General features: G+C 38.7%; 2 protein-coding genes across 2 annotated transcripts in view; one reads left to right on the top strand and one right to left on the bottom strand.

Annotated features, from left to right (window-relative positions):
• Positions 1-196: 196 nt before the first annotated feature.
• On the bottom strand, positions 197-1,255 carry LOC148999113 (uncharacterized). The gene has a single exon (XM_089141461.1). It carries the CDS (start codon positions 1,253-1,255, stop codon positions 197-199), a length of 1,059 nt encoding a protein of 352 aa, XP_088997587.1.
• A 5,979-nt stretch (positions 1,256-7,234) lies between these two features.
• Positions 7,235-26,844, top strand: part of LOC148999112 (uncharacterized) — a 57,252-nt gene continuing 37,642 nt past the window's right edge. The window contains exons 1-6 of the mRNA XM_089141462.1: positions 7,235-7,603; positions 7,706-7,783; positions 8,860-8,909; positions 9,025-9,078; positions 17,359-17,411; positions 24,548-24,620. Coding sequence (XP_088997588.1) covers positions 7,400-7,603; positions 7,706-7,783; positions 8,860-8,909; positions 9,025-9,078; positions 17,359-17,411; positions 24,548-24,620 — 512 coding nt within the window. The 5' untranslated portion in view covers positions 7,235-7,399. The remainder of the gene's footprint in view (positions 7,604-7,705; positions 7,784-8,859; positions 8,910-9,024; positions 9,079-17,358; positions 17,412-24,547; positions 24,621-26,844) is intronic.

Below are 26,844 nucleotides of genomic sequence, written 5' to 3'. Positions count from 1 at the left end.
TTAGATCCTGATCGCTCTCCTTAACTGGGGATCTAGCTCTTTTTCTTCTTCCCATTGGTGGTTGGTAAGGTTTTTGGTCTGATTGGACATACTTCTTTAATTGTCCCTGAGATATTAGTTTTTCAATTTCATCCTTCAGTTGCCTACAATCATCAGTCCGATGTCCATGATCTTTGTGATATTCGCAATATCGGCTTCAGTCACGCTCCTCTGGTCGAGAATATAATTTGCTAGGTCTTTGAAGTATTCCTTGACTCTTGATTTGCATCAATATTTCGGACCTTCTTAATTTGAGAGGAGTATATTCTCCCTCTGGCTGCTTCGTCGCTTCTGGTCGTCTTCCTCTGGTCGGAAACTTGCTCGGTGATGAGTCACGACGACCACTGGTATCAGGTCGATCGTTGTTGGTCGACTCTTTCTTCCTCGACTCTAAAGTTTCTGAGATTTCCGCTTGCCTATTACATTGCTCAAGTAACTCAGCGTACGTTCCGGGCATGTTCAGCAGTAAGCGCTCGAGCAGTCCTTCATGAATGAGCCCTTGATATAGAGCATGAAAGGCTATCTTCTCATCTAGGTTCTCAATTTGAATGGTCGAATTGTTGAATCTTCGATGATAACTTCTGACCGATTCAGTTTGACCTTGCTTAATGGAGAACAAGGAATCTTCTCTTCTTTTAGCACTGATCCCGCTTTGAAAACGTGACAAGAATATTCGTCCCAAGTGGTCGAAATCCTCGATCAAACCGTTTTGGAGCCCCAGGAACCATTCAGATGCTGATCCAGTTAAGGATGCTGGAAAGATTTTGCACATAGCAACTTCACTGTGCTCATAAGAAGACATTACTGATTTGTAATGCATAATGTGGTGCCGGGGACATGTTGTTCCATCGAACATGGTGAAGGTTGGACATTTGAAGCTCTTAGGCCTCTCTGCCTCAACAATAGCTTTAACAAAAGGTTTTCTTTTCAGAACTGAGTACAGAGTATTTTTACCTGAATCTTTCATTTTCTTTAGCTCTTCCTTTAATTCGTCAATTTGTTTGTTAACGTTCTTCGTACTTTCAGCTTGAGCTCTTTTTTCTCCTTCTTCGCGTCGAACTTTATCCACATGATTAGTGCTGCTATGTTGATCTTCCTGCTCGAACTCCGGAATAGGGTCTTTTGACGTTCCTTCTCCGGGTGCTCGGATTTTATCTCCCACTTTGTCTTTGCCTTTGTTCACATCTTTTGATGGTCGAGGAGTTTGGTCGGGCATTAGTGGTTGGTCTTTTCTGGTTCCCCCGCAATGGCTGGGCTCTCCCGATTATCTCGCTCCCGGTGTAGTTAGATGACGCATCGTCACCCTAACCAATTCGTCCAAAGACGAGATCTGCTTTTGGAGTCCATTAATTTGATTTTCGGTCGATTTTTGCAGTTCATCGATCTGATTTTTGGTGACCAATTGCTCATCAACTTGCTCGAGCTGATCCTTCTGTTGAGGGTTTTCCGTGGTTTTTGGAGGAGGATTTTGTTTGTCGACCTCCTCTCCGTTCTCCTTGCCTTCCCCCAGCATTGATCTTGTTTGTATCACCATGACTTTTTGATGCGTTTCCCACAGACGGCGCCAATTGTTGCTACACAATCCTGTTCATCCCTTTAGCCGGTTGAACCTGCAAGAATGAGCTCGACCGTGGAGGTCGAGTTTTCACCTCCGACGATCTAGTTAGGAATCCGACTAAGGAAGACAAGAAAGTAATGAACAATAATGATATGAATAGTGATAGTTCTATTCAGCGTACATTTCTTTTGTGCTCCCTTACCTTTTTATAGGTTTTTCACGTATGAGTTCGTCTCGAACTAAAACATTACTTGGACTGCAATACGAACTTTAGTGATTGAGTCTTACTCAAATATGAGTTATTGAGTCCCAGTCGAATACTTTGTCTTCGGTTATCAATTTACTAGGATTCACTTTGTTATCCTGCCTTCACGCTTGTATAACCGACCTTGACTTGGTATGTTCGAACTGGGTGTATCCGACCTGGGTTTAACCGACCTGGTTCGACCTGGGTTTAACCGACCTGGTCCGACCCGGGTTTATCCAAACTGGTTCGACGGTTTTTTTTTTTTTTTTTTTAAGGAAGGGTTTTTTTTTTATTTTTAAAATATTTTTTTTGTTTTTTTTTTTTTTTTTTGGGATTTTTTGGATTTTTTTTTTTTTTTTTTTTTTTCTTAATATGATATTCTGCTGTAAGTACTACAAATACAGTAGGACCTTGTTCATGTATTCTTCATATTACTTTGATCATGCATGGATACTTACTCTTGTAATTTACATATTCGATTGATCGTGTTTATATGATATCTTTCTATATGTTGTAATATCAATTGTGTATGTTATGACTGAATTGGGAATATGATTGAGTAGGTATGATTTGGGATTGGGGAATGTCTTTTTGACATCTCTATCCTTAGACATTAGTGGAAGTGGTATGGGACATTTCCGATGGTGCCCTTTGACTCTTTCCCAGATTATTGTTTGTTATACCTAGGGCTTGTCTAGCGGTGTTTGGCTAGGATGTCCCCATTATATCAGACCCGATTCGGAAGGGTATTGAGACGGAGTAACCCGTGGTAGCAATGTGGATTTGTGGGTGCTCAAGACCGGTAACCAACCCGTGAGAGGACATGGATCACATTGTGAGAGCCATTCATTGGTAGGGTCGCAAGTAGTAGACTTGGGCTCATGGGCGCTGAAGACCTGTGTGCAATCCATGAGAGGACATGAGAGCTTCCCGTTTATTATTTGTGGATGACCAATAGGGTTGACGAGTCCGTAGTTCGAGTTGGTTGTAGCCATAAGATACGTTGACTCTAATGAGAAGGATACCGGAAAGAATCCCGAGAGGGGAGGAATGGAAGTATCTGACTCTAACTTGATATAACCAAGTAGATGACTTGCATTTGGGACATGCGCCAATACTTAGACCAATGGTGATGTGAGAGAGCAGTGACCTAAACCCCAGCCATGGAATGTCCGAGAGGGATGTAGGCCCCAATTACCACCGGAGAACCCAAGATACCCAGATGGTTGAGGGAGAGTGATTTGAGACCTATCCAAAGAAGTATGGTGCTATGACTTAAAGAATGTTTGCCTATAGAGACCAACATTCATAGAGTTAGACTCATACATGCATTGTCTGTCTCATATCATTTTGCATCATGCTATGTTTCTGCTATCATGTTATTTATGTTGTTATGGAATAACTTGCCTTGCTGAGTTCTTTCGAACTCACTCCTTTTTGCAAATATCTTTATTAGATTATTCTGCATGTACTGATGAGTATGAAGGCCAGTACTATGAAGCACAAACCGATGATGCATACTACTCTCAAGGTGCTAGCTGTTATGAAGATAACGGTGAAGATTCCGTTTGTCATCATGTTGCGTACTAGGATTAGCCCTATCTTGGAGTGGAAGCGGCCATGCTTAGTTTCTAAAGTTTATATTTATGAAGATATTCTTTATAAGTTAGAAGAGACCTTACTTTAGTTTGATTACTTATTTCTTTCCTTTCATTTTGGGAACCAATTGTAAGATCTCCTTTTTAGTTTCAAGCTACATTCCGTTGTGTTATGTGGAGTGATTTTCCGCACGCTCTACATGTGATTATTCAACATTGATTATTATATTGGTATCATTCTTTCCACACTTTGATTATATTGTTATTCTCTTCATCTTATCTTGATCTCTTTGTTTATCTAATGTTACATTGATTATGTTATTGTAAATGTGGGAGGATGATTTCCTTGAATACTGGATCTTCGGGGTTGTGGATCACACACTCGGGTATGCTAGGTAGGGTACCGGCTGGGTGGATGTGACACTGAGAGCCGATTGAAAGCGCTAACCCTCATACTGTCCTCGAGTCTATTGTCCACCTGGGTCTTGTGCTGCACCTCTTGCCAATCGTTAGCCTGATTTGTGCTCGGTGATCGAGTACCCCTTGCTGCTCTAGCAACTTGTTGCAATCTCCCTGCCTCGGTGTTGCGTGGAGGTCCCTGTTGAACTCCTACCTGATGCACCAGACCACACAACCCTCCCTGTAGCTGGAGCATTCCTCTTTGGATCTTGTCCAGATCTATGGCGATAGTAGGCCCTTGAGGCTCTACCAACGTTCCTTCTACTAAAGGGTTCGGGACAGCCCGAGTGTCATCCCGATCAACCTCCCCATTTGAGTGTTGGCCTCCATCGTCTTGGAGGTTTTGATCGTCTGGGTTTTTATCCCCAATTCCGGTGTTTTGCCGGGTAGTTTGTCTAGCATTGTTCGTTCGTCTTGTCATGTCTTATTTTTTAAAGTTTCCCACAAACAGTGCCAAAGACTGTTGCGTCTCAGATTTGACCTTAGTCCTGACTGAAGTGGCTTCATTCTCGATCGAAGTCTCAAGAGAACAAAGATGAAGCCTGCAAAAGAAGTTAGACGCAAGCCAGCTAGGATGTTGGGCAACCGCCTCCGGTGGCTAAGTCAGTCGGGGAATCGATTAGGATTCCAAGCAAATACAACTTATAGATTATCTAGAAAATGTTTGTGTCCTTACCCAATGATTGGGACCTTATTAAATAATGTGCAAGTTACCTTTCTTGGAACCGACAGAGTCCCATATATCTGTTCGTCCAGCCAATTTTGAGATGATCTCCCGATTAGGAGTTTCCATTCGTGTTATGTCCTATTTCATCTTAGCGTGTATGCAACATTCCTTATTTGTTCAACTCAATCGGGGAATGTCTCGACCATCCAGGTCAGTGATTGCCTGAGTTATATGCCGATCCAATACATGTGTGTGTCCACATGTGTCTCATTTGTAATAGCTCTAAAATGGAAATTTTTTCTCAAAATTGTAAGTATAAAAAGGGGAGAAAAAAAAAAGTTTCCAACATTGCTTGGTTGGGGAACCTAGCACCTCTTTTTCTCTCTTTCATGTTCATAGGAGACAGCCTCGTTATCTTTCTGTTTATGCCAATACTATCTCATGTACCTCACTGGATTAAAATTTTCTACAAAAGCAATATATAAAGAACACTACCATTTTGTGTGGTGAATGATGCCATTGCAGTTATATAAGTGTAAGCAGAATGTCTGTCACACCTTATAGATAGACAAAACGACTATGGTTGACTTAGTTGGCAATGATCAACACCTCTTAGTGAAGGGGTTATGGTTTTGATTTTTGCTAGTGATATATATAAATTAGTCTCCCCCCTTGATATGTAAAAGTTCCCTCGTACCAAAATGACTAGAAAACACTAGTTATTCCTTTACCTCTATGTGTGGATGCCATGGATTGAAAATGAGATGAGAGTGACAATGATATTGAAAGAATTCTGATATTTGGTTTTGAATGCTCAAGACTTCACATTAGCTTGAGTATTATATTTATAGTGTAATCAATTACATGAATAGGAAGTTGAGATATACAGGGAAACAAACTTAAACAGAATACCAACTCTTAAGTAACCAAGTGAAATATAATTCAAATTTTAAACTAAAGAGTTTGTCTTTCACTCAAACTCTGGTTTATCATCCCCCCGCAAACTATGGGGTGGTAGCCACAATAGTTTGGAGCGTAGCCGGAGAAAAGTTGTTGTAGGTAGACCTTTGGTAAAAATAAAAAATTAAAAAAATTAAAAAAATAAAAAAAATAAAAATGTGATACGCCCATGTTGTTGTTGGTAGTGCTACTGTTGCAGAGAAGATTGCGGTTGTTGTAGCCAGCGGTGCTGTGGTTTTGGTTGCCGAATCGGTTGTGGTTGTGGCTGCAAAGTCTGTTATTGTTGTAGCTGCATAATCGGTTGTGGTTGTGGTTGCATTGTCTATTGTGGTTGTAGTTGTGGCTGCATTGTCTATTGTGGTTGTGGTTGTAGAGTATGTAGTGTTTGTGGCTGCATTGTTTATTGTGGTTGTGGCTACTGCATAGTCTATTGCATAAACCAGTTGTGATATGATACCGTGAAAGAATGCAAAGAAAAACTCTAATTTTGATAAGTAGGTTGCTTACCTTGATGGGTAAGTCTTATGTATTTATAAATAAACATAGCTGTTGTACAAGATTCATTTACAATATTCAAATTTGAATTCAAAATTAAAACTTGAATTCAAAAATTGAATTCAAAAATCAAATTCAAACCATAACAGATCCATTATGGTCTATTATGGCATCTCTAGTAGATTGTCTAGCTTTGTTCATACGACACCATTATGGTTTTCACGAGAAACTACTGCCATTGAAAAGTTTGAAAGGGAAGAAAAAAAATTGCAGGGTATCAGTGGTTGTGATACCATAAAAGAATTCTGATATTTGGTTTTGAATGCTCAAGACTTCACATTAGCTTGAGTATTATATTTATAGTGTAATCAATTATATAAATAAGAAGTTGAGATATACAGAGAAACAAACTTAAACAGAATACCAACTCTTAAGTAACCAAGTGAAATATAATTCAAATTTTAAACTAAAGAGTTTGTCTCACTTAAACTCTGGTGTATCAGATATAGAAAAACTCGAAAATAAATAAAATCAATGCAAGTAGGATTTTTTTTTGGCCAAATAGAAAATACATGCAAGTAGGATGAAAGAGGAATATAACCTAACAAATCAAGAGAATCTCACCTAAAAGGTTTCCAATGCATAATCCATGCCATTCGACAAGCTCGATTTGAGATCATGGTAAGGAAAAAAATGTAAGTTATACATGTTTTCCCTCACAATTCTTCTGTGGTTGCTTGTTCCTCGTTCTTTTTCTCTAGTTACGTACTTTCCCCCTTAATTGTCTACTTGCCTTATTCAATTGAGAGCATGATATACTTACTTAAAGGGTGTGGTCCTCCACCACATTCAAGAGTGTCACCTCTGAATAAGTGGACACTCCATAATAGATGGTGATGGAACTCAAATAATGTTATTCAGTACCCCCTAGATTCAATGACCATACAGCACTTCAAATGATTTTTTTTTTCTCACCAAAAAAATTGATTTTCTTAGAACTTTGTCATTGATCAAGCAAGGAACTCCCAAATCAGTTACAATGCCTTCACTCTTCACTTTATCCTTCTGAGAATTTCAAGGGGCAAAAAAAAAAAAAAGTGTGGCTCAAGTTGGACGGTCTGGATCTTTGGCGTTTCGCGGCAAAAGATGCCCTGGAATAAAAATTGAAGTCGTACAGAAAGGAGCGCTAAAATTTGAGTCCATTAGTCTCAGGACTCTCAAGTCTCAACTGCTTCTTCTGTGGTTCCGTGGCAAATCCAAACTTCCAAATATATCTATCAGAGAAATATTCGATTCTCAAAACCTAAATTCTGATGTTAGGCATCTTTCCATAATCCATAGATGCGTTGTTGGGAGTGCCAGTAAACGAAGGACTCATGAGTTCCCAGCTTTCAAAAACTCCGATATTCTCCAATAAATCTTCTGCGTGTATATTTCCATCACTTCCTGCGCGTCTCCCTGCATCGTTCTTGCCTTGCTGCAGTTTTTCTCGTCGGATTTCGTGGCAGTATATGTCTTGCTCTTCGGAAGACGTGCCTCCGGTACTGCAAACTGTCAAAATCTCATATACGGAGCTCAAAGTGCGTTTCGTTTTCGTATTTCTGTCTCCATCAGTTTTTTTTACTCTTTTGATCACCTGAACTTATGTGACTCCTGTTTCTATTTGAATTCGGTGGAAATAGGACAAGAATGCTAACTTGTCAACGAAGATTGAAGATGGCTTTGGTCCAAATGGATTGGGGATACTATCTGTTTCACAAGTATGAACTGAATTAGTCAGAACACCCTCTGAAATTTGTTGACTTTTTTAACCTGTAAATCATTAATTATGTCTCTTAGCAATTATAATATGACATTTCAAATTTTCGATGACTAAATTATGAATACTTAAAATATATAATTTCGTATCTTTGTTGGCCTTTTGAATTTGAATTGACCAGCTACTATGTAATGCAAGCTACTTGCGTTACAATTTTAAATTGCATTCACCATTAATGATATAAAACCAGCACCATTGGAAATTTTGGTTGATTATTCGTTTTTATACTTGAAGGTGCTTGGATGAATATGGTAATAAGACTTCTGAAGCTGATATACAATTTTGTGGTGGCTGTTTTTGATCAGTTTGTTTTTTTTCTTCCGTTGTAATAATTAAAAATACCTCAAGAATAATGACTGAATAGATTGCCTATGGAGGGGAATATATGGAAGATGTGAAAAAGTTTTCTAGCATAGCATGTGAAAAGAGAATATGGATGTGAGTACTTATGAACTGGTTTTGGACTAAAGAACGACAACAATAATAAAATTATGGGTTTCTTAAGCCAGTTATCCTCTCCCTTCTGATAACAGTTATTCCTCTACTATCTATAACAAACAGTAATCTACATATTAATGAATAATATCTAACCCAATTTTCCCCTCCTAAGGTTTGTGCTGCTATTGTCAGATAATATTTGATTGAGCTATGCCATGTAAAGAAATAATTGGCTAGCTGGGATTTCTTTCTCTTCCAGCTGGGATGATGTGCTTTATGACTGATGTATCTAGTTTTATTTGGTAGTCTTTTGATGCACAGTTTTTGTATTTCTTGTATAGGGCCTGGGGTTATGATCTTATTCAGTCTTATTCAATACTCTGATGCATATACTGATTTAATGCAATCACAATCTTTTGTCATTGCTGACTTGAAAAAGAGAATCTTTGCTTTAAGCTTTAGAGATTTGTATATTGTTTCGATTGGATATGATGTTTCTTGGTTCATTCATTCACAAACAATTTCTGGGTATTCATGTTTGCCATCTCTCATTTATTTCATGGTGCTTCTTTTCATTAGGTTCCTGGCTTTACTTCATTACGTCAAAATCTTCTGCATCTTGCTCCAAGGTATGATTCTATTCAAGTGGAATGCTTGATTTACCACGTGTATCTAAGGGTATATTGATAGAAGAGTGCTAGGGAAAGAGATTTGAGGTTAACATAGCCCCTTTTCATTGACCAGGTTAGCAAGACTTCCTGAAGAGGTTAAGAAGGAACTTGAAGATCCTGATAGCAGGTACATCAAATGCTCTTCATTTACTTTATACTCAGAAACATTGATTATTTCAACCTTGCTTGCTCTCTTATTTATCTTTTTCATAGAAATAGAACCAACTTGCGTAAGAAACAGATCAGGAAATCGCAAAAAGGATGACCTTCAATATTGTGATCTGTGCAAATACAGAGCCACAATTATTTAGCAGAAAAATTAAATTCCATCCCAATCACTACTCCCTTTTTTTCAACATTTTTCTTTTGGTAAATGGATTTGTAAACCACATTGAGCCTTTGCACTAGACTGAGCCACTATAGTCTGTTTTTCAGATCCTCCATGAAACAAGATTACCACAAACAAACTCATAGGACCCTAAAATCTCTCCGGTAACCACCAGCACCATCCTAGTCTGCATCACCAACAATATTAATATGACTATGATGTCTACAAGTAAGTCTTTACGAGATGCTGCTTTATGGTGAACCTGTTTAGGCTTACCCATTACTTGACAGATAACACCAACAACAAACAACATGTCTGGTCTGGTAAGTATGAGCTATATTAGTTTCCCAATCCCTCATCTATGCTGATGTTTGTTCAAAATTTCCTTCCACAAATTTCAAGTTTGCTAGTATCAATATCAATGGGCTTACAATGAAGTATGCTAACTCAGAGAAAAGATCAAATACAGACTCTCTAAGATAAATTGACACATACCCTGTAATGGTGCTAGTTAGAGAGATCTGCCTTTCACAGAGATAGTCCAAATGCCTCCTGTGTTGAGAGAGAGAGAGAGAGAGAGAGAGGGAGGGAGAGAGAGAGAGAGAGAGAGAGAGAGAGAGAGAGAGAGAGAGAGAGAGAGAGAGAGAGAGAGAGAGAGAGAGAGGAGGGAGGGAGGGAGGGAGGGAGGGAGGGAGGGAGGGAGGGAGGGAGGGAGGGAGGGAGGGGGAGGGAGGGAGGAGGGAGGAGAGGGAGAGAGAGAGAGAGAGAGAGAGAGAGAGAGAGAGAGAGAGAGAGAGAGAGAGAGAGAGAGAGAGAGAGAGAGAGAGAGAGAGAGAGAGAGAGAGAGAGAGAGAGAGAGAGAGAGAGAAACTTCTTGCACAAGAGGAGAAAAAGGGGGGGGGGGGGGGCACAGGTGAAGGAAATCTCCAAAAACTTCTTGCACAAGAGGAGAAAAAAGGGGGGGGGGGGGGGGCACAGGTGAAGAGGAATTGAGGTGATTAACAACAAAATATCAGCAGCAGGCCTTGCAGGTCTTTGATCCTCTAAAGTTCTTACTCGTCTTTTGTGCATTTAACATAATCAGGAATAGTATCGTCTGAAGGTTAAGTGAGGACCATCCTTCAAGGAGGGAACAAAAAAGAAAAAAGAAAAAGAGTTTCTAATGGCTGTCTGACTTCATCAAACCGATGCATGAAAGTCGGAAAACCATGGAAGGTCTTCAATATGTTCTTTGATTTATTTGCAAATCATGATGCATGAAAGTCAAAAACCCATGGCAAGGTCTTCGATATATTCTTTGATTTATTTGCCTCACCGATCAACTTTTCACTTCAATTCATTTGCTTGGGTACTTTTATTTGGAAATCTGTTGCCAAATAACCTGTACAGAAGAAAGGTAAAGAAGATACAATTGATGGAGAAGAGGAATGTGCTTTAATCTTCACATGATATTTCTACTTAGTAGCATGGTAAAAAATTCGAGGGAAACTCAAGTTCGACTGGGTGAAAATGGGAAACTTAGGTGGAAACTTGGAAAATTTCGAGGAAACCGAGGACTTTTCCGTACAAGTTTCGACAGGTTTTAGAGAGTATTTTGGGGTGGAATCTTGTATTTAAGCTAATTAGAGTATAAAGAATACATTTGTTCATAGTTGTCAAGGCGTCGCCTAGGCGACGCCTTGGCGTCCTGGCGGCCTTAGAGGGCCTGAGGCGATACTCGCCTCAGTTGGAGCCCATAAGGCGGTTGCCTCAGGCTCTGAGGCGTCGCCTCGGGCTCGCCTCGGATGCCTTGGACGCCTCAGACCTTGAGGCGACCGCCTTATGGGATTTTAAAAAACCACCATTTTTTATTCCAAATCAAAGGCCAAAAATAAATTGGAAATTAGATTCCAATTGGGAATAATCTAATGGTTGAATGCTTATACAAATGTTACATGGAATACATGGGATCATTTGTAACATTAATTCATTAACGTTTTGCAGTGGCCTCCGGTGATTTTGTTCACCATCTTAGGCGACGGTATGTCGCCAGCATGTTTTTTTTTCCTTTTTCTTTTGAGTTTTAACAATGTTATAAGTTGCTACTCGTCGTTTAATTTTTGTTTGGAGATTATTAACTGATTATTTACTTCTTTGTGACTTGCAAATTGCAATTAAAGTTTCTGTTGTGGTTCTGGTGACATAGCTACTTCTCTGTGACTTTCACGTGGTTGTTATTCATGTAATGTTTTGATGTCATACTCTGAACCTGCTATCTGATTACTGCATCCTATCCTACTCCAAGTAGTATTTGATTACTGTTGTTTAAAGGTCATTCAACATCTTTCATACTATGAACTTGCTATCTGGTTACTGCATCCTATTCCTACTCCAAGTAGTATGATACTTGGAATTTATTTAGGACCTACTATGTGTGGTTTGTAGTATGTTGGATGACTTGAGGTAGGCTAAATGGCTAATATTAGTTTTTTTTTATTATATATAAGATATATTTATAATGAATTAGTGTATGAGATGTACACTAAAAAGTAAAAATTTCACTTAAAATGCCTCGATCGCCTCAAAAGCGCCTCGATCGCCTCAAAAGCGCCTCGGAGGGAGCCTCGTCGACTCATCGCCCCAACTAGCTAAAACCGCCTCGCATCGCCTCGTCACCGTGACAACTATCATTTGTTGTATTTTGCTAAAAAAATCAATTTAGATATGTCATTCAATGTACATAACATCAATGTAGAGTTGTCCAAAAAGTACATTATAAACTTAACTACTTAAGCACATAACATTCAATATATAATTTTAACTTCAAAATAGTTGACAATAAAAGGAAAATACAACTTAGTGTTAAGAGGAGTGCCAAGAGTGGATTCCTCCTGTGAGCTGAGTAGTACTATGCCTGTAACATCCTCTCCTCCAACCAACGAACATAGACATCCTATGACATTTTATGCCTATGGTTGTCAAGTTAATCGACAACTGTAACTTTATGAGTCTGGTCATCAATATGCTTAAGATAACCAACCTGAGGGAATACGCACTTTGGATAGGGGAGTCTTGATGGAGGGGGTATTTGGGGAAACATAAAATAAACAAAAAATTGAAAATTTGGGAAAGCTACAAAATTTATAGGAAAAAGTCCCAAGTTTCCACAAAATTTCCTAGGTTTCCACGAAATTTCCTAGGTTTCCATGAAATTTTCCAAGTTTCCACAAAATTTCCCAAGTTTCTACGAAATTTCCCAAGTTTCCCACGAAATTTGGGAATTTTTTTTCCTCATGAACCAGCTGGTCCAACTGGGTTGAACCAAGTTTCGACAGGTTTCGAGGTTTTGACAAGTTTCGACGAAATTTTGACAGTTTCGATCAAAACCGAGGACTTTTTTTTCGGTCCTCATAAGTTTCGTTTCGCATTTTCCAAAATGGAAAATTTCGGTGGAAATTTCGCAAGTTTCGATGGAATTTTGTTCTATGCTTAGTAGGCTTTATTAATTAGGATTGGTTATCCAAGTACCCCTGCCAAACAATAAAGATAAGATGGATGTTCTGTTGACCATCACACCATTTCTTGAACATATATAGAGAAGTACAATGTTCAAACTTAGGAGTAAATGAGCTCTAAGGAGGATGAAAGTAGGCAAGGCACAAGGTGCTGATGAAATTCCAATAGAAATATGGAAGAGCTCAGGAACCTATGAGCTAGCTTGGTTGACCAAGTTGTTTTATAAGATTATGAGCACAAAGAAAGCACCAGATGAATGGAGGAGAAGCATTGTGGTCCCAATTTACAAAAATAAGGAGATATTCAAAGCTGCAATAACTATAGAGGCATAAAATTGATGAGCCATACTATGAAATTATGAGAGAGAGTAATTGAAACCTGTTTGAGTCAAGATTCCATTATTTTGGAGAACCAAATTGGTTTAATGCTGGGAAGATCTATAATAAGAGCTATTTACCTTATTAGGAGACTTTTTAAGAAAAGTCTTCATATGGTCTTTATTGACCTAGAAAAAGCTTATGATAGAGTTCTTAGAGCATAAATTTGGGAAGTACTAGAAATGTTTGCAAGTTATTATGCGGACATAATTAAAGATATGTATGATGGTTCAGGTGAGAAGTGTCGAACAACAGGAGAGAAGGTAGTGAATTCTTGATTATAGTTGGCTACATTAAGGATCAGCTTTAAGCCCATATTTATTTGCACTTACAACGGATGATTTAACCATGGAACGCAATTTCGCCGAAATTCGGCAGTTTCGGTGAACAGCGAAACGATAGCTCCGGCGAAAACGAGATTTGCGGGATATCGCCGATATCTCGCCTTTTTCGCAGTTTATCGCCGAAATCGGCGATATTTCGTTGCTGATGAGGCCGGCGGCGGTCTCCGGCGTGTGTCCCATGCTTGCAGAGTTGGTGTAAGCAATTTTTGAGTGTTCCTAGAGAGAGAAAGAGAAAATGAAAGAAAGAAAGCTTGGTGTTGAGATTTGCTCTTGTTCTTGAGAAGAAATAGTTGCAGAAAGAGGAAAAAATAGTTGCAAAGATAGTTGCAGAGAGAAGAGAAAATAGTTGCAGGAGATACTTGTTTGGGACGAAGAGTGGGAGAGAGAGAGTATTTTGTTTGCACTTTAAACTTTGAATATGAATTTATTATTATTTTCAAATGACTGATTGATGTATTGCAACTTTTGCAAGGATATTTAATACTTTTTTATTAGCTTTTGAACTTTCACATTTATGGTGCATAGGGACTCGTACTCGATGTTTGATATATTTGCTTATTAAATACTTTTATTAGGGAAGTGGAACTGTACACTGCTGTAAAGGTCTTTTCATATATTTTTATTGTTTTTTATTGAACGAAATTGCATTTAGAGGTAGCGAAATCTCGCCGATATTTCGGCGAGATTTCGCCATATCGCCCAGTTCGCTGGGTAGCGAACCCATCGAACTGGGCGAACATTCGTTCCCTGGATTTAACCAAACACGTTTAAAATAAAGTTTGTTGGTGTATGCTTTTTGCCGATGATATTGTTTTTGTAGATGAGACTCTATTAGGGATTAATAACGTTAGGATCATGGTGAGAAACTTTGGAATCAAAAGTCTTTAAACTAGGTAGAACAAAGACAGAATATCCAATGTGTAACTTTGGTAGTGATCAAATAGATGATTAGGTGGTGAGACTTGATGAAGAGACCCCACAAAGCAATTATTTTAGGTAACTTGGCTCAATTATAAATAAACAAGGTGATACAGAAGATGATGTTTCCACATAATTAAAATAGGGTGGATGGAAGGTCCAAGGTCTTGTGTGATTGATGTATTCCTTTAAGGGTCAAAAGAAAATTCTATAGGACTGCCATACAACCAATTGTGATGTATGGTGCAAAGTGTTCGACTGTTAAGAAGCATCATTACTCAGTGTAGTGGAAATGAGGATGCTAATATGGATGAGTTGCAAAACTAGGAAGGTTAAGGTAAGATATGATCATATTAGAGCTGGACTGGGAGTAGCTCCGGTAAATGATAAGCTGTGAGAAAGTCGATTGAGTTGGCATGGCCACGTTTAAAGGAGACTTTTAAATGCCCCTTGCGGAGAAGCGATTTTAATCCATATCAAAGGAATTAAAGAACTAGGGGCAGACCTAAGATAACCTTAAGAGAAGTGGTGAGAAAGGATATGTTAGCTTGGGTCTTGCATCTAGTATGGCCTCAAATAGAGTTGATCGAAAGGCAAGGATCCATGTAGCCGACCCCGTTTAGTTGGGTAAAGTTTTGTTGTTGTTGTTGTCGTCATATGGATGATGTGTTGAGACAATTGATCTTATTTAATCATCCCAACCCTCATTTACTTTAACCCTCTTTTCCATCTTGAGTTCTCCAAGACTCCTACTCCTAGCATGGTCATATTGGAGCATTTATTTCAAGCATACCTAGCTTGTTACAGTTACCATGAAATTTTAATCTCTCTTATGAAGTTTCTCTTCCCTGATTGTGTGGATTTACAATAATTGTGAGGCATCCCCTCCCATGCACCAATTGACTTGCGACATAGATGCAATTACATGCAAGTGCCCTGTAGATCCTGATGTAAACCTAGGTTTAGGGTTTGTTAACCAGGACCCTCTTTAATAAGAACCAGCACTGGTTAGGGTTTCTAGGTGTTTAGCTTAGGGTTTTTAAAGGTTCTAATACTGTTTGGATATGCTGGGATTGAAGTTCCAGACCTGAATTTGTATTGGAGCTCAAGATCCAGATTTGAAGAGTCAAATCCTAGACCAGGTAGGAATAGGAATAGGTTTTGGTCAAGGCTGGAAAAGGGCCTAGGGTTGAATGTGGGTGGAGACTGAGCTGGAAACTACTCTGGCTTTAATTTCAGAAGTTATCCTAAGGGTTTAAGGGTTGAAATTTGAGGTACAAGAAATCCAGAAAATCTCAAAAAATTCTATAACTCCCTCACAAAGGAGATGAAGTGCAGGTTTTCCTTAACTCCAGAACTAGGGCTGTAATGGGTAAACTGAAATTAGAAGTCAATCCTATAGGCTAGGCGACTCCATTGAGGGTTGAATGGGGCTGATTTGATGAGGTAATAGATGAATCCTATTAGGGTTAGGACTGAGGATGTGGGGAAGAAGAAGGGTTGCAGGAACTTCTGGTTTTTAGGGCAAGAAGATTTATTTGGGAAGGGAGCTGTAAGGGGATGTTCCAAGGCTTGGTGTGACTCAAGGGAAAGTGGATTGGGGTCTAAGGGGGCTGGGGAAGTAGGTTTAACAGTGGGGGAGGGGTGCTGATATTGCAGGAAACAAGAAGAGGGGAGGGGAAGGCTACGGTTGTGTCTGGAGTACTAGGGGAAGGTTGGGGAAGGGATTGTACTTACTTGAAGTTGATTGCTGTTACAGGAGCTGCAGAAGAGAACTTGAAAAATTGCAGAAAACTCACATGAAGCCAGCCACAGGTTTCAAGGGAAACCCATGACCCTATTTCTCAACTTTAACTCAATTCATTAATCCAGACTGAAAAATTACATCAAATAACTAGGCTCTTTATAGTCTCCACTGACCTTCTTAGACTAATAGACTTAACTAATGAATTCCTACTAAATTGGGTTCCAATTACCTACTTGAATAGAACTTAACTAAATAGAACTCCTTTTAAGATAGGGTTCCTAAAATTAGGGAACCGTATCCTCACCTACTAACAACTCTCAGTAACAATCAAAAACCATCATTAACTCAGCAATTAGGACTCGAAAACAGGAAATAAAAACAGAATTATTTTCCCAAAATAAAACTGGACTTGGTCAACCAAATATGACTTGATTCAGGGGTAGGAAAATGACCACTCTACCCCTGGATAGAATTTGGGCCCCTTTGGTTTAGGTCATGTTTCAGATGGGCTTCGGCCCCTTCTAGGCTCTTTTGGGGCTTGGGGGCTGGATACTTCGGATCAGTTTTAATTTATTCAAGGTTCTAATGAAGCCATATGGAGTTAACCACCTTTTTGTTCAAAGTTGATTTTTTGATAAAAATCACAATTCGCTTTGACACATTTTGTCCTTTCATGGAATGCTGGGCTACTTGCTATGTTGATTGCTGCTTCACTTTCACAAAGACAGATATAGATACTCTCTTTGATCTCCTTTTCTTTTTTCTCATTTCTTGAGAAGAGATTTTTACCCCAATGTTTCTTCAACCAGTATGGGTGCCTTTTTTTTGATACAAGTATGGGCCATAGCCTTACCAACTCTGCACTTGACTCAGTGACAGAGCCTTGTTTCTTACTTTTCTAAGTGACAAGAGGTGCACCAATAAAGGAGCAATATTCTGAAATAGTACATCTATCATTTTGTATGCAGTCTAATCTGCATCTGAGTATCTTGTAATTTCAATTTTCAATAGATTTGTAAAAACTGTTCTTGCCATAAGTTATTTCTTTCACAGGGCCCCCTACGACCAGATGTTATTGTTTTACTTCTTATTAGTGTTTGTTTGATGTATATCCTTTATCTTCAAGTGTATTACTTGTACGGCAAGGTGACAAACATTAGAGTCGTAATATTGTTATCCTCTTTTTTCCAATTCATAGGTACAACTTTGGGTGGAGTCATGGGAAGGAGAAACTGGAATCTGGCAAACCTGGTAATATTTTTTGCATATTCCAAGCTTCAAGAACTTCAATACTCCATCAACAAATGTGCATGTCCTATGATAAAGTTGCATGCTTTTGCTTGAATATCAAAAAGAAAATAGTCATAGCTGGAAATCCAAACAATTTATGGGGGAGTAGTGATAACACAAAATAAAACACAGAATTTCATTAATCTGAAAATTATAGGCATACATAATGTTGGAAGCAATTTTTCTTTCCTGGTTGGGGGGAAGGGTTCCTGTATGCTCCTTAAGTTGGTGCTGCATTGTATGCTCCTTAAGTTGGTGCCGCATTGTAATTTGTTGAGGGCCCAAATTTGTGGATAAATTGTTCAGACCATGATATCTGTATATGGTTGAAATTTCCAGGCTAATGTGACTACCACAGAATGTCATTGCATAGGGAATGCCTGAATAAACATGAATATGCTGTGGAAAGCTATATGGTTAGATTTGAGGTTCAAAACCAATTGGATAAACTTATAGATTGTAGGTCATATGGGGTAAATCGGCCACCAAATTTGATAGGCGTATTGGAGAGGTCCTAAAGCCATCCAATTGTTAGCTCATCAACTTGTTGGTCCATGTTACCAGAAAGCTGGCCTATGTGCGGGAAAACATGCCAATAGTTCAAGTGAACAGGAATATTTTGCCTTTTTTTCCTTTTCTTTTTCTCTTCTTCTCCCTGTGGTGCAACATGCGGAAGGAGGAGTAAAAATTTGATCAGAGATCATAATGTTGAGCTATTTTAAGAGTAATTTAATCCCAAAACCCACAAAAATGTGGAGTACGACAAGGACATAATTAGAAGAATTGGATCTATAGCCAAACCTGTCTGTAGAAATTTGATCAGATATTGTTGGCATATTGCTGCTAGGTAGAAGCACCGCTGTGAATTTGGTCCAATTCCAATGGTTGGTTTGCAAGATATGACACGAAACACCAGATTAACTCATCTGCTTCAGGCCAAAATAACACTCCAGTTGATCGTTTGACTCCTAAGTTCCTAACTTGATTGAACAGTTATATAGGTGAGTTGATTTGATTTGCCTTGATTTCTGATGGTCAGAAATGCTGTTATGAAGATGTTGCCAAAATAGAAATAAAAGGTTGAAGATTTCCCAGTGAAATGAAGGGATGCACAGAGAGTTGAAGGGGAATGAGATGGTATGGAATTTTTAGAAACCCAGAAGGTTGGTTGACAGAAGTTATTGCTTACTGGGCAACAACGGCATCTGGATCTAATTGGAGAACCAGCATCAACTTCAACATAGGAGTTGGAGATTTGTATGTGATCACCAAGTAAGAAAACTTGACCTAAACAGGAATTTTGACCTTGCAAAAGGCTGAAATTTCGATGTTTCAGTCGAAATTTCGGTCGAAACTGGACACTTTTCTAGAAACTGAAATTGAAATTTCGGGCCTCATATAGACTCAAAATGATTTAGATTCTTGCATATTACCTATTTCAAGCATAATAAACACAATAGATCTAGTATTTTGCCAAAAAAAAAAAAATTATTGAAAATTTATTATTCAAGTATACTAACAAATGACTGGTTCCGACAAGTGCAAACTTTATTGCATACAGGCATAAAATCATCAGCATACATTAATTGTTTGGTAGAATGGTCACATATACAACTAGTCAACAATAAAATGATTGACTAGATCAAGTGATGGTGTCTCACATATATTAAATTGAAGCCTATATATCAAATATACGTACAATAAAAATACATAATTTTAGAAAATTATTATTAAAATCAGAAAATGAAAAAATGGTAGGAAATAATAAAAAGATAAGTAACAAACACAATCATAGATCATAGTACTACGCTAAACATATATTAATTTCAAGGCAATACAAGATCATTTAAGGCATGAACAAAACAAAAATAAAAAAAGGGGAAGTTTGGAACTGTTGGGTATGGCTTATGCTTCACATTCTATTGTTGCCGGAGTTTCCTTTGTAGCTGTTGTGGTTTAGGAGGCTGGAGGTGTTTGGATGTAAAAAAAATGAGCAAAAAAGGTGTTTGAAGGCAAAGGAGTAATGAAAATGGGATAGAAATCAACAAAAACTAAGGAAAAACAAATTGGAACGTTGAAATGTTCGAAATTTCGGTCGAAATGGTCGAAACCTCCAAAATGGTCGAAATTTCCGAAATTTAGGTCAAAATTTGACACTTTTCCGAAATAATTGGAATTTTGTTTCGTTTTTTAAAAAATGCACACATTTTGACAATTTCGGTCGAATTTTCTTCTATGGTGATCACAACCTATTGGCCTCTTCCAGCAGTAGCAACAGTTTCAAATCTTTACACATAAGGTTTGAATGAGAGAAGAAAGACAAGTACAAATAAGAAAGCATAGAATAGCAAGAAAAAAGTGTGCAGTTTTTTTTTGCAAGGTTCTTCCACCCTAAGAGCTTAGCCCTCTCAGTAGTGCCCAGGCTTTCTTATCACTCATGATGGATAAAAGAATATCAGGCTCCAAAAAAGAGAAAAAAGCTCCACTCGTTTACTTATTAAAATTGTGGGGTCTGTAAATAGCCTGTTATATATAGTCATAGTGTCATACAGACGAGGGCTCAAAGGCTTGCCTCAAATAGAAACTTTCTCTTGCTGAGGAATATAGATAATAACTCTTGTTGAGGAACATAGATAATCTATTTGGCAGACGCATGGGAATCAATATAGAGACTTTTGAAAATTAAAAGAAGAAACTACTTTTCTGAGAAATATGAGTGATAATTTTATCACAAAATCAAAATAGAGACTTTTGAAAATTAAAAGTAGAAACTACTTTGCTGAGAAATATGAGTGATAATTTTAACACAAATAAAACAACCAAATGTGGAAACTAAATACAATTTCCATTCTCCAAATATGCAGTTGAAATCCATGTAGGGCTCACCAAGATAAAGTATGGGTGTGACTGTGTTCACATGAGCAGTGTTTTGGCCTAAATCAGAAAATAAAAATTGAGTGAACTACCCCAGGATTTTGGGATTTTGAGACCTAGCAACTCCCAGCTCTGTTGGGCTGACCCAACCCGTCGTTGGTTGGGCCCATGGGGCTGGTTCAACAGTGTAGAAGTGAACCAGCCCATTCCTATGGGCTCTTCTCTCATACTACTTGCCAAACAGATTGGCATCTGCATCAATGGCAATAATGAAAATGAACTCAAAGCGAGAACAAGACAATTAGTAGATGTGATGCTTTTTTTAGTGGGAATTTAGATCATAATTCAACAGCATATATGTTCTGAAACTATAGGGATGCAGTTTGCGGTGAAAATTTTATTCTCTTCCAACGGTTCTGGTGAATGGTGATAAGCATAGACAGCCTGCCCAGCACACACTGAATTTTGGATCTGCTTGTTTACATTATCCTTGGTCCAATATTTGACAAAAAGATTTTCTGGCGCCTCTTCTCTCAGGTAAATCAAGGAATATCATCTAAGCAAGAAGCAATGCTTCATTGTCTAATAGTTTTTAATTGTGCATTTGGTTACTTAATTCCACCGATGTTTGCACTGATTCCGATTTCAATTACACAGAATCAGCATCCATAGGATTATAGTTCATTAAAATTAACTGTTTGGTTACCCTGATCCTGCAAACTGTTTCATCTTGAAAAACAGTTTGGGTACCCTGATCCTGCCAACTGGTTCAAGGGTTTTTATACTAGAATTTGGGGAATCTATGGATTTAACCTCAAACCATGAAATCCAAATGACTCCAATTTTTACGCAAAATTCACAACTCCACATGATTCTTGGTTCTGATGCGAACTACTTAACAAAAGTAACCAAAGCGTTGTTAAAAATTGGACTCATGATTCCATGGATTTAAAATCCGTCTAATTATGTACCAAACACACTCTTAATAAGCCCCATTTTCAGATGAATGATGTCAAATGAGAGAGAGAGGGAAAATGATTTTGGTCAAAGAAAAGAGAAGGACTTTCCTTACTTTGAGTGCTTCTTCAGATATCACCAATCTCAGAACTTCTACTGTAAGTTGGAACATATAGTCTAAATCAGAATAAACAACATGGATCTATGAATTAGAAGAATGTGGATAAACTGTTACAAAGACCTAAATGTGTTTGTACTTGAGAGTTGAGATCAAAGGAGATGCAGGTGATGAAGAGGATGCATCTAGTGTTTGCTTTTTTCCGTAGTGTGGACATTGTTAGATGGTAGGTTGTACCTTTTTGGTTGCTGTCTTTTCCTAGGTTTAAGTATTGTTATTGGGTGATCATATTAGAAGGGTGATCTTGGAGATGTATTGTATTGTATCACACATACATATTGTATGTATGTAGATATGCATGGGAATGGTCAAGATACACATGGAAACAAACTTTTGGGGCAAAAAGTATAAACAAGCAGTCATGAACACTAAAATGGAGAACATCGTAACCAAGACAAGACTTTCATTGATTTGAAAACAAATCCTTGCAAATGAAAAGGGTTGATGCATCAACTAAATTACTTATCTAAAAGTAATTGCTATGTAGCCCCCCCCCAACCAAAAAAAAAAAAAAAAAAAAAAAAAAAAAAAGAAAAAAGAAAAAAAAAAAAAAGAAAAAAAACTATGATTTAAACACAAAAATCAAGTTTTTCTAAAACCTACATTTTCCCTAAGAATCATATCAATACTTATCAAATCGAGCTGTATCAACTGATACAACATGATACCAGTTGATGTTCCCTCCTTTTATCTACTGGATTGAAGTTTGCATCTCCACCCCCTTCTTTTCAGTCATTACTAATGGCTTGCCGGTGGGATTTTTTCCCTTCAGTGTCGGTATCCGCCAAGGTTGTCCCCTCTCTCCCTTTCTCTTCTCTCTGGCTTTGGAGGTCCTATCCCGTCTCCTTCAAGCCAAGACTGATCAACTCTTGATTTCTCCCATTCCCAAGTGTAAAGCCATCAATTTGACTCATCTCGCATTTGCCGATGATCTCATGATCTTCTTTAAAGCTGACCCCAGATCCATTTCCACCATCACCTCTACTCTCTTTTTTTTCGAGTCTTTATCTGGCCTTAAAGTCAACCTTGATAAATCTACTCTCTTCCTGTCTGGAGTCTCGGAGCCCCTTCGTTCTAGCCTCCTGAATCTTTCGGGGTTCAAGCCTGGTTCTTTCCCTGTTAACTACCTTGGGCTCCCTCTCATCCCGGGCAGACTCACTCGTTATCATTGCTCCCCTATGTTGGATAACATTCTGAAAAGCCTCCAACTTTGGAAAAGCCGGCTTCTCTCCTATGCTGGTAGGGTTGAGCTCATCCGATCTGTGCTCCAATCTTCCTATCTTTACTGGTGTGGCATTTTCCCGATCCCTAAAGCCATCTCATCTGCAATGGAATCTCTTTTCTGTGCCTTTCTCTGGAAGGGCCAGGATTCCTCTCGATTCCTTCGTCCCATAAGCTGGTCCAAGGTATGTCGGCCCAAATCTGAGAGAGGCCTAGGAATCCGTAGGATTCAAGATGTTAACGCCGTTGCTTTGCTCAAACTCATTTGGAAAATCATCACCAAGGATGGTTCTATTTGGGTCAATTGGGTCCACTCATACTTTCTCAAATCCAACTCTTTTTGGACTGTCTCTATCCCCCCTAACCCCTCTTGGACTTGGAGGAAGCTCCTCCTTCTCCGTCCCCGAGCTCTTTCGGCCATCACCACCCACATCTCCTCTGGCTCCTCCACTTCTTTCTTGCAAGATCCGTGGCATCCGATGAGTATCCTCCTCTCTCTTTTTCCCGCCCGCACAGTCTATGAAACCCGAATACCCAAATCCACTTTGCTTTCGGAGTTTATCTCCAATGGTTCTTGGGTCCCTCCCTCGCACCATAGTCTCACGCAAGTTTGGAATTCCCTCCCCCCTATTTACCCCCTCCCTCATGATACTGTTATTTGGTCCCCCACTACCAAATCCTTTACTACGGTTTCGGCTTGGAACCTCCTTCGCTCCCCCTCCCTAGCCCCTCCATGGCCTCCTCTGGTATGGTTTAAAGGTCATATTCCCCGTCATTCCCTCATCCTCTGGAGAGCCCTAAACCTAGCCCTACCAACACAGTCTTTCCTTATTTCCCACCAAATCCCGGTGAACCCAAATTGTATCCTTTGTTGGAATGGTATTGAGGACACTGAGCATTTGTTCTTTTCTTGCCCTTTATCTAGTGCCCTGTGGAGAAAAGCCCTTAGTTACATTTGGCCCCGTTCCCGTCGTTCATTTCGGTTTACACGTGACTGGTCTTGGATTCTGAGCAAATTCGCAGGTACCTCTATTTGTGATCGTATTGGTAAGCTAGTCTTTGGTGCCACAGTCATCTATGGTGGGAGCGTAATCTCAGGCGTTGGAACTCCAAATCCCGCACTATCGATACCATCTGGAATGCTATTTATTTTGATGTTTCAGCTAGGATTTCATCCTCTCCCCTCCCCCCGGTTGTTGATTCCCCAAGGAACAGGCTCATTGTTGTCTCTTGGGGGCTCAACTCCCAAATCTCCCCTTCTAGCTAACGTTTGCCCGTGACTTTTTGTATTTTGTTTTCATCTCTTTAATAGATTATTTATTCATCCAAAAAAAAAAACATGATACCAGTTGAGTCATGCTATTTTCTAAAAATTATACATAGAAATTGTTCTACTGACCAGTACTAGCGTATTAGCTGATACGATATGAATATGTAACTAAACATAAACTTGGTTCCTGTTTACTATTCTCCAATTTGATCCTTTAGTTATGGACAGAAATGTAATACTGTCTGGTAATTTCATAGTAAACCCTCTAATGGTCGCTATAGATTCTGATGTTGGGGATTTGGTGGTTATTGGTTAATGGATTTATTAAAAGGAGTATCTTGTAATGAATTGGCGGGGAGAGCATTATATAACTGTTCAGAATATGATTTAAAATGTTGAATTAAAGTCTGAAAATGGAGATAAAAATTGGTGGAATCGGAAAAATTGTACTTCATTCCTCTAATACCAAGGAACAAAGTTGGCTACTGATTGTTTGTTTATCGTTTCATGGAGAAAGTTTGATGGGGATATTTTATCTACTGAATCTTTTTATTAGTCGAGTTTGAATTTTTCTGAAGTTCTTTTGCTTCTGGGCAGATATGTTGAAAGGTTCTTTTTATGCGAATCCAGTGTTAGATTCACCCACTACTGAGGGTTCTCTCATCCAACGGTAAAATAAATGTTTCCCTTTGTATATTTTGATTGTCCTACAAGTGCTGTTGTTTTATAAGTGATCTTATGTACGAACTTCCAATAAATGATTGTTACGTGTTGAATTCTCAGTATGTTCAAGATCTATTATTTGGATGTTTTATGGACTATAAAATTGGTAATTTGTAAAGAAATATGAGTCCCACTTTTGAGCTGAAAATCCCCCTTTTTTGCCCTGTTTCTGGATTTCTTATGTTTTTTTTTGGGAGACAGAAATGAAACAAAACCTTTTTATGTCCTGTCCCCCTTTTTTTTCTTTTTGTGTATTTTTGGATTGGAGTGTTAAGAAAAACTTTTTGGCTTAGTGTTCAGAAACATAACCAAAAAAACAGAATCAGAAATGGAAAGCTGGCACAAGGTACCCATGGAACGGCCACCACTAAGGCACTAACCATCACCACCTTCATTGCATTGCCACCACCACTTCCATTTCCACTTCCACTACTGCCACCAGAAGATATACTTTTTTTGGATGAATATATAAATATAATACAAACACCCTGAAGGGAAAAGAAAGTACAAGGGGGAAGGGGGGGGGGGGCAACCAGACTAAGAGCACCTCGAAGAAACAGGTAATGAGCTCTCAAGACCCCCATGTAAGAACAATGTGTCTATTCCTTAGGGTATCTACTAAGGGTCTAGGGTTCTATAATATAAAAGGAAAATTTTGGAACTAACGTCATTGTAGATGGCTTTCCAAATCTGATCTATAGAGCGAGATTTGGTGGTCCATCTACGAAAGTTACACTCCCATCCAAATGTGCGAGATGCGGTTTCTGAATTCGTTCGATTACTAATAGGATGCAGCTTTTGTGATACCCTTTCTGACCAATTATTATCTATCGGATAAAATTATCCGATTAAGTTACTTATTTTGATTTGTTTTTATTTTTTATTTTTATAAGTTTTTTACTTGAAATATGTGAATATTTTTCTAGATTTTCTACTAATATAATTACCAAAGTTTTTAAATTCTTAAATTTCAAACCTAACCCTCACAAATAAAATAGTAAAGATGTCAATAGGTAGTCAAAAACTTGTATTCAATCTGTATTTATATCCATTTAGAAGAATTTATTTAAAAAAATAACTATCTGATTATTATCCAGTAGCCCCACCCACTTCCTCCAATAGTGTAGCATACTAGACTTAGGTAGTGTCTTCACCTTTATTTCCTTCCAGTTTATCTCTAGACCTGAAAATCTTATAGCAGATTTTCTAGCCAAGGGAGTAAAGTCTCTCTCTCTCTCTCGTTCAAAAGTGTGGTGGCTTTAAGCCTTCAACCACCCCGGCCCCCAATGTAAGCTTCCCAATAGTATCGGATTGTAGAGCCTCTCAAAAGTAAAACCCTAGCAAAAACACTCTATATCCACAGGCTGGGGTGATGTGAACATATAGACCACCCTTGGCCAAACCGGGGCCCACTAGATGGCTCCAAGAAGCTCCCTTGAGCCTGTCAGACCCCCTAGTAGGCGTAATTAGGGCATTTTCAGCCCTCTTTTATTGTTGGAATTATTTCTAGCTTTATTTCTAGAGTTTAAGTTGGTTTTTACTTCTCAATTTGAGTTGTGCTTGAATTGGTTAGGTTGTGGATAAGATAAGACTCTTGTACAAAGATGGTTCCTATCTTTTAGGAGGGTTCTTATCTTGTAGGAGTTTACCTTTAATTACAAGTTGTCTTTTAAGTAATTGGTGGTTGAGTGTCCTAAGGAGTTTTCTTTCAAGTGAACTTCCTTAGCGAGAGTCTTAATGTTATTTAGTCTTTTATTTTCAGCATGTGTCTAATTGTTTAGATTCCAATTCAAGAGTCCAGACTATATGGTGGGATCCTTGCTTGTTAAGGAATCCCACATGGTGTTAAAGTCTTTTAGTAGGCAATAAATAAGCCTGGTGTTTCTTTGTAATCTCAAGTTTGATTGAATAAAAAGTTATTAAGGACCGGGGTTCCTGTTTTGAGGGGGCCACGACGGATTTAGAAAAGTTATTCAATATTCAGCACCTTCCTTCAAGTCTCTTCAAAGATCAAGCAATTCTATACAGTCTTCAACCAATTCCAGCAATCATTCATCTTCTACGGCGGCCATCTTCACTATCCAGCTGCTTCACCAAGTAAGTTTGTAACCCCATCCCCCTTTCCACCCCCTCCCCCTCCCCATCCCCTTTCCTCTCTTGCGCCACCCCTA

The sequence above is a fragment of the Hakea prostrata genome, unplaced genomic scaffold (assembly GCF_041222555.1).
Source record: "Hakea prostrata isolate BN-2017 unplaced genomic scaffold, UWA_Hpros_2 contig_41, whole genome shotgun sequence".
In the NCBI taxonomy this organism is placed as follows: Eukaryota; Viridiplantae; Streptophyta; class Magnoliopsida; order Proteales; family Proteaceae; genus Hakea; species Hakea prostrata.
Note: the sequence above shows the minus strand (reverse complement) of the source record. Positions and strands in the feature narration are given on the sequence as shown.

Excerpts from the sequence above, each read along its gene's own strand:
- LOC148999113 (XM_089141461.1), bottom strand. The coding sequence starts at position 1,255 with ATGCCCGACCAAACTCCTCGACCATCAAAAGATGTGAACAAAGGCAAA.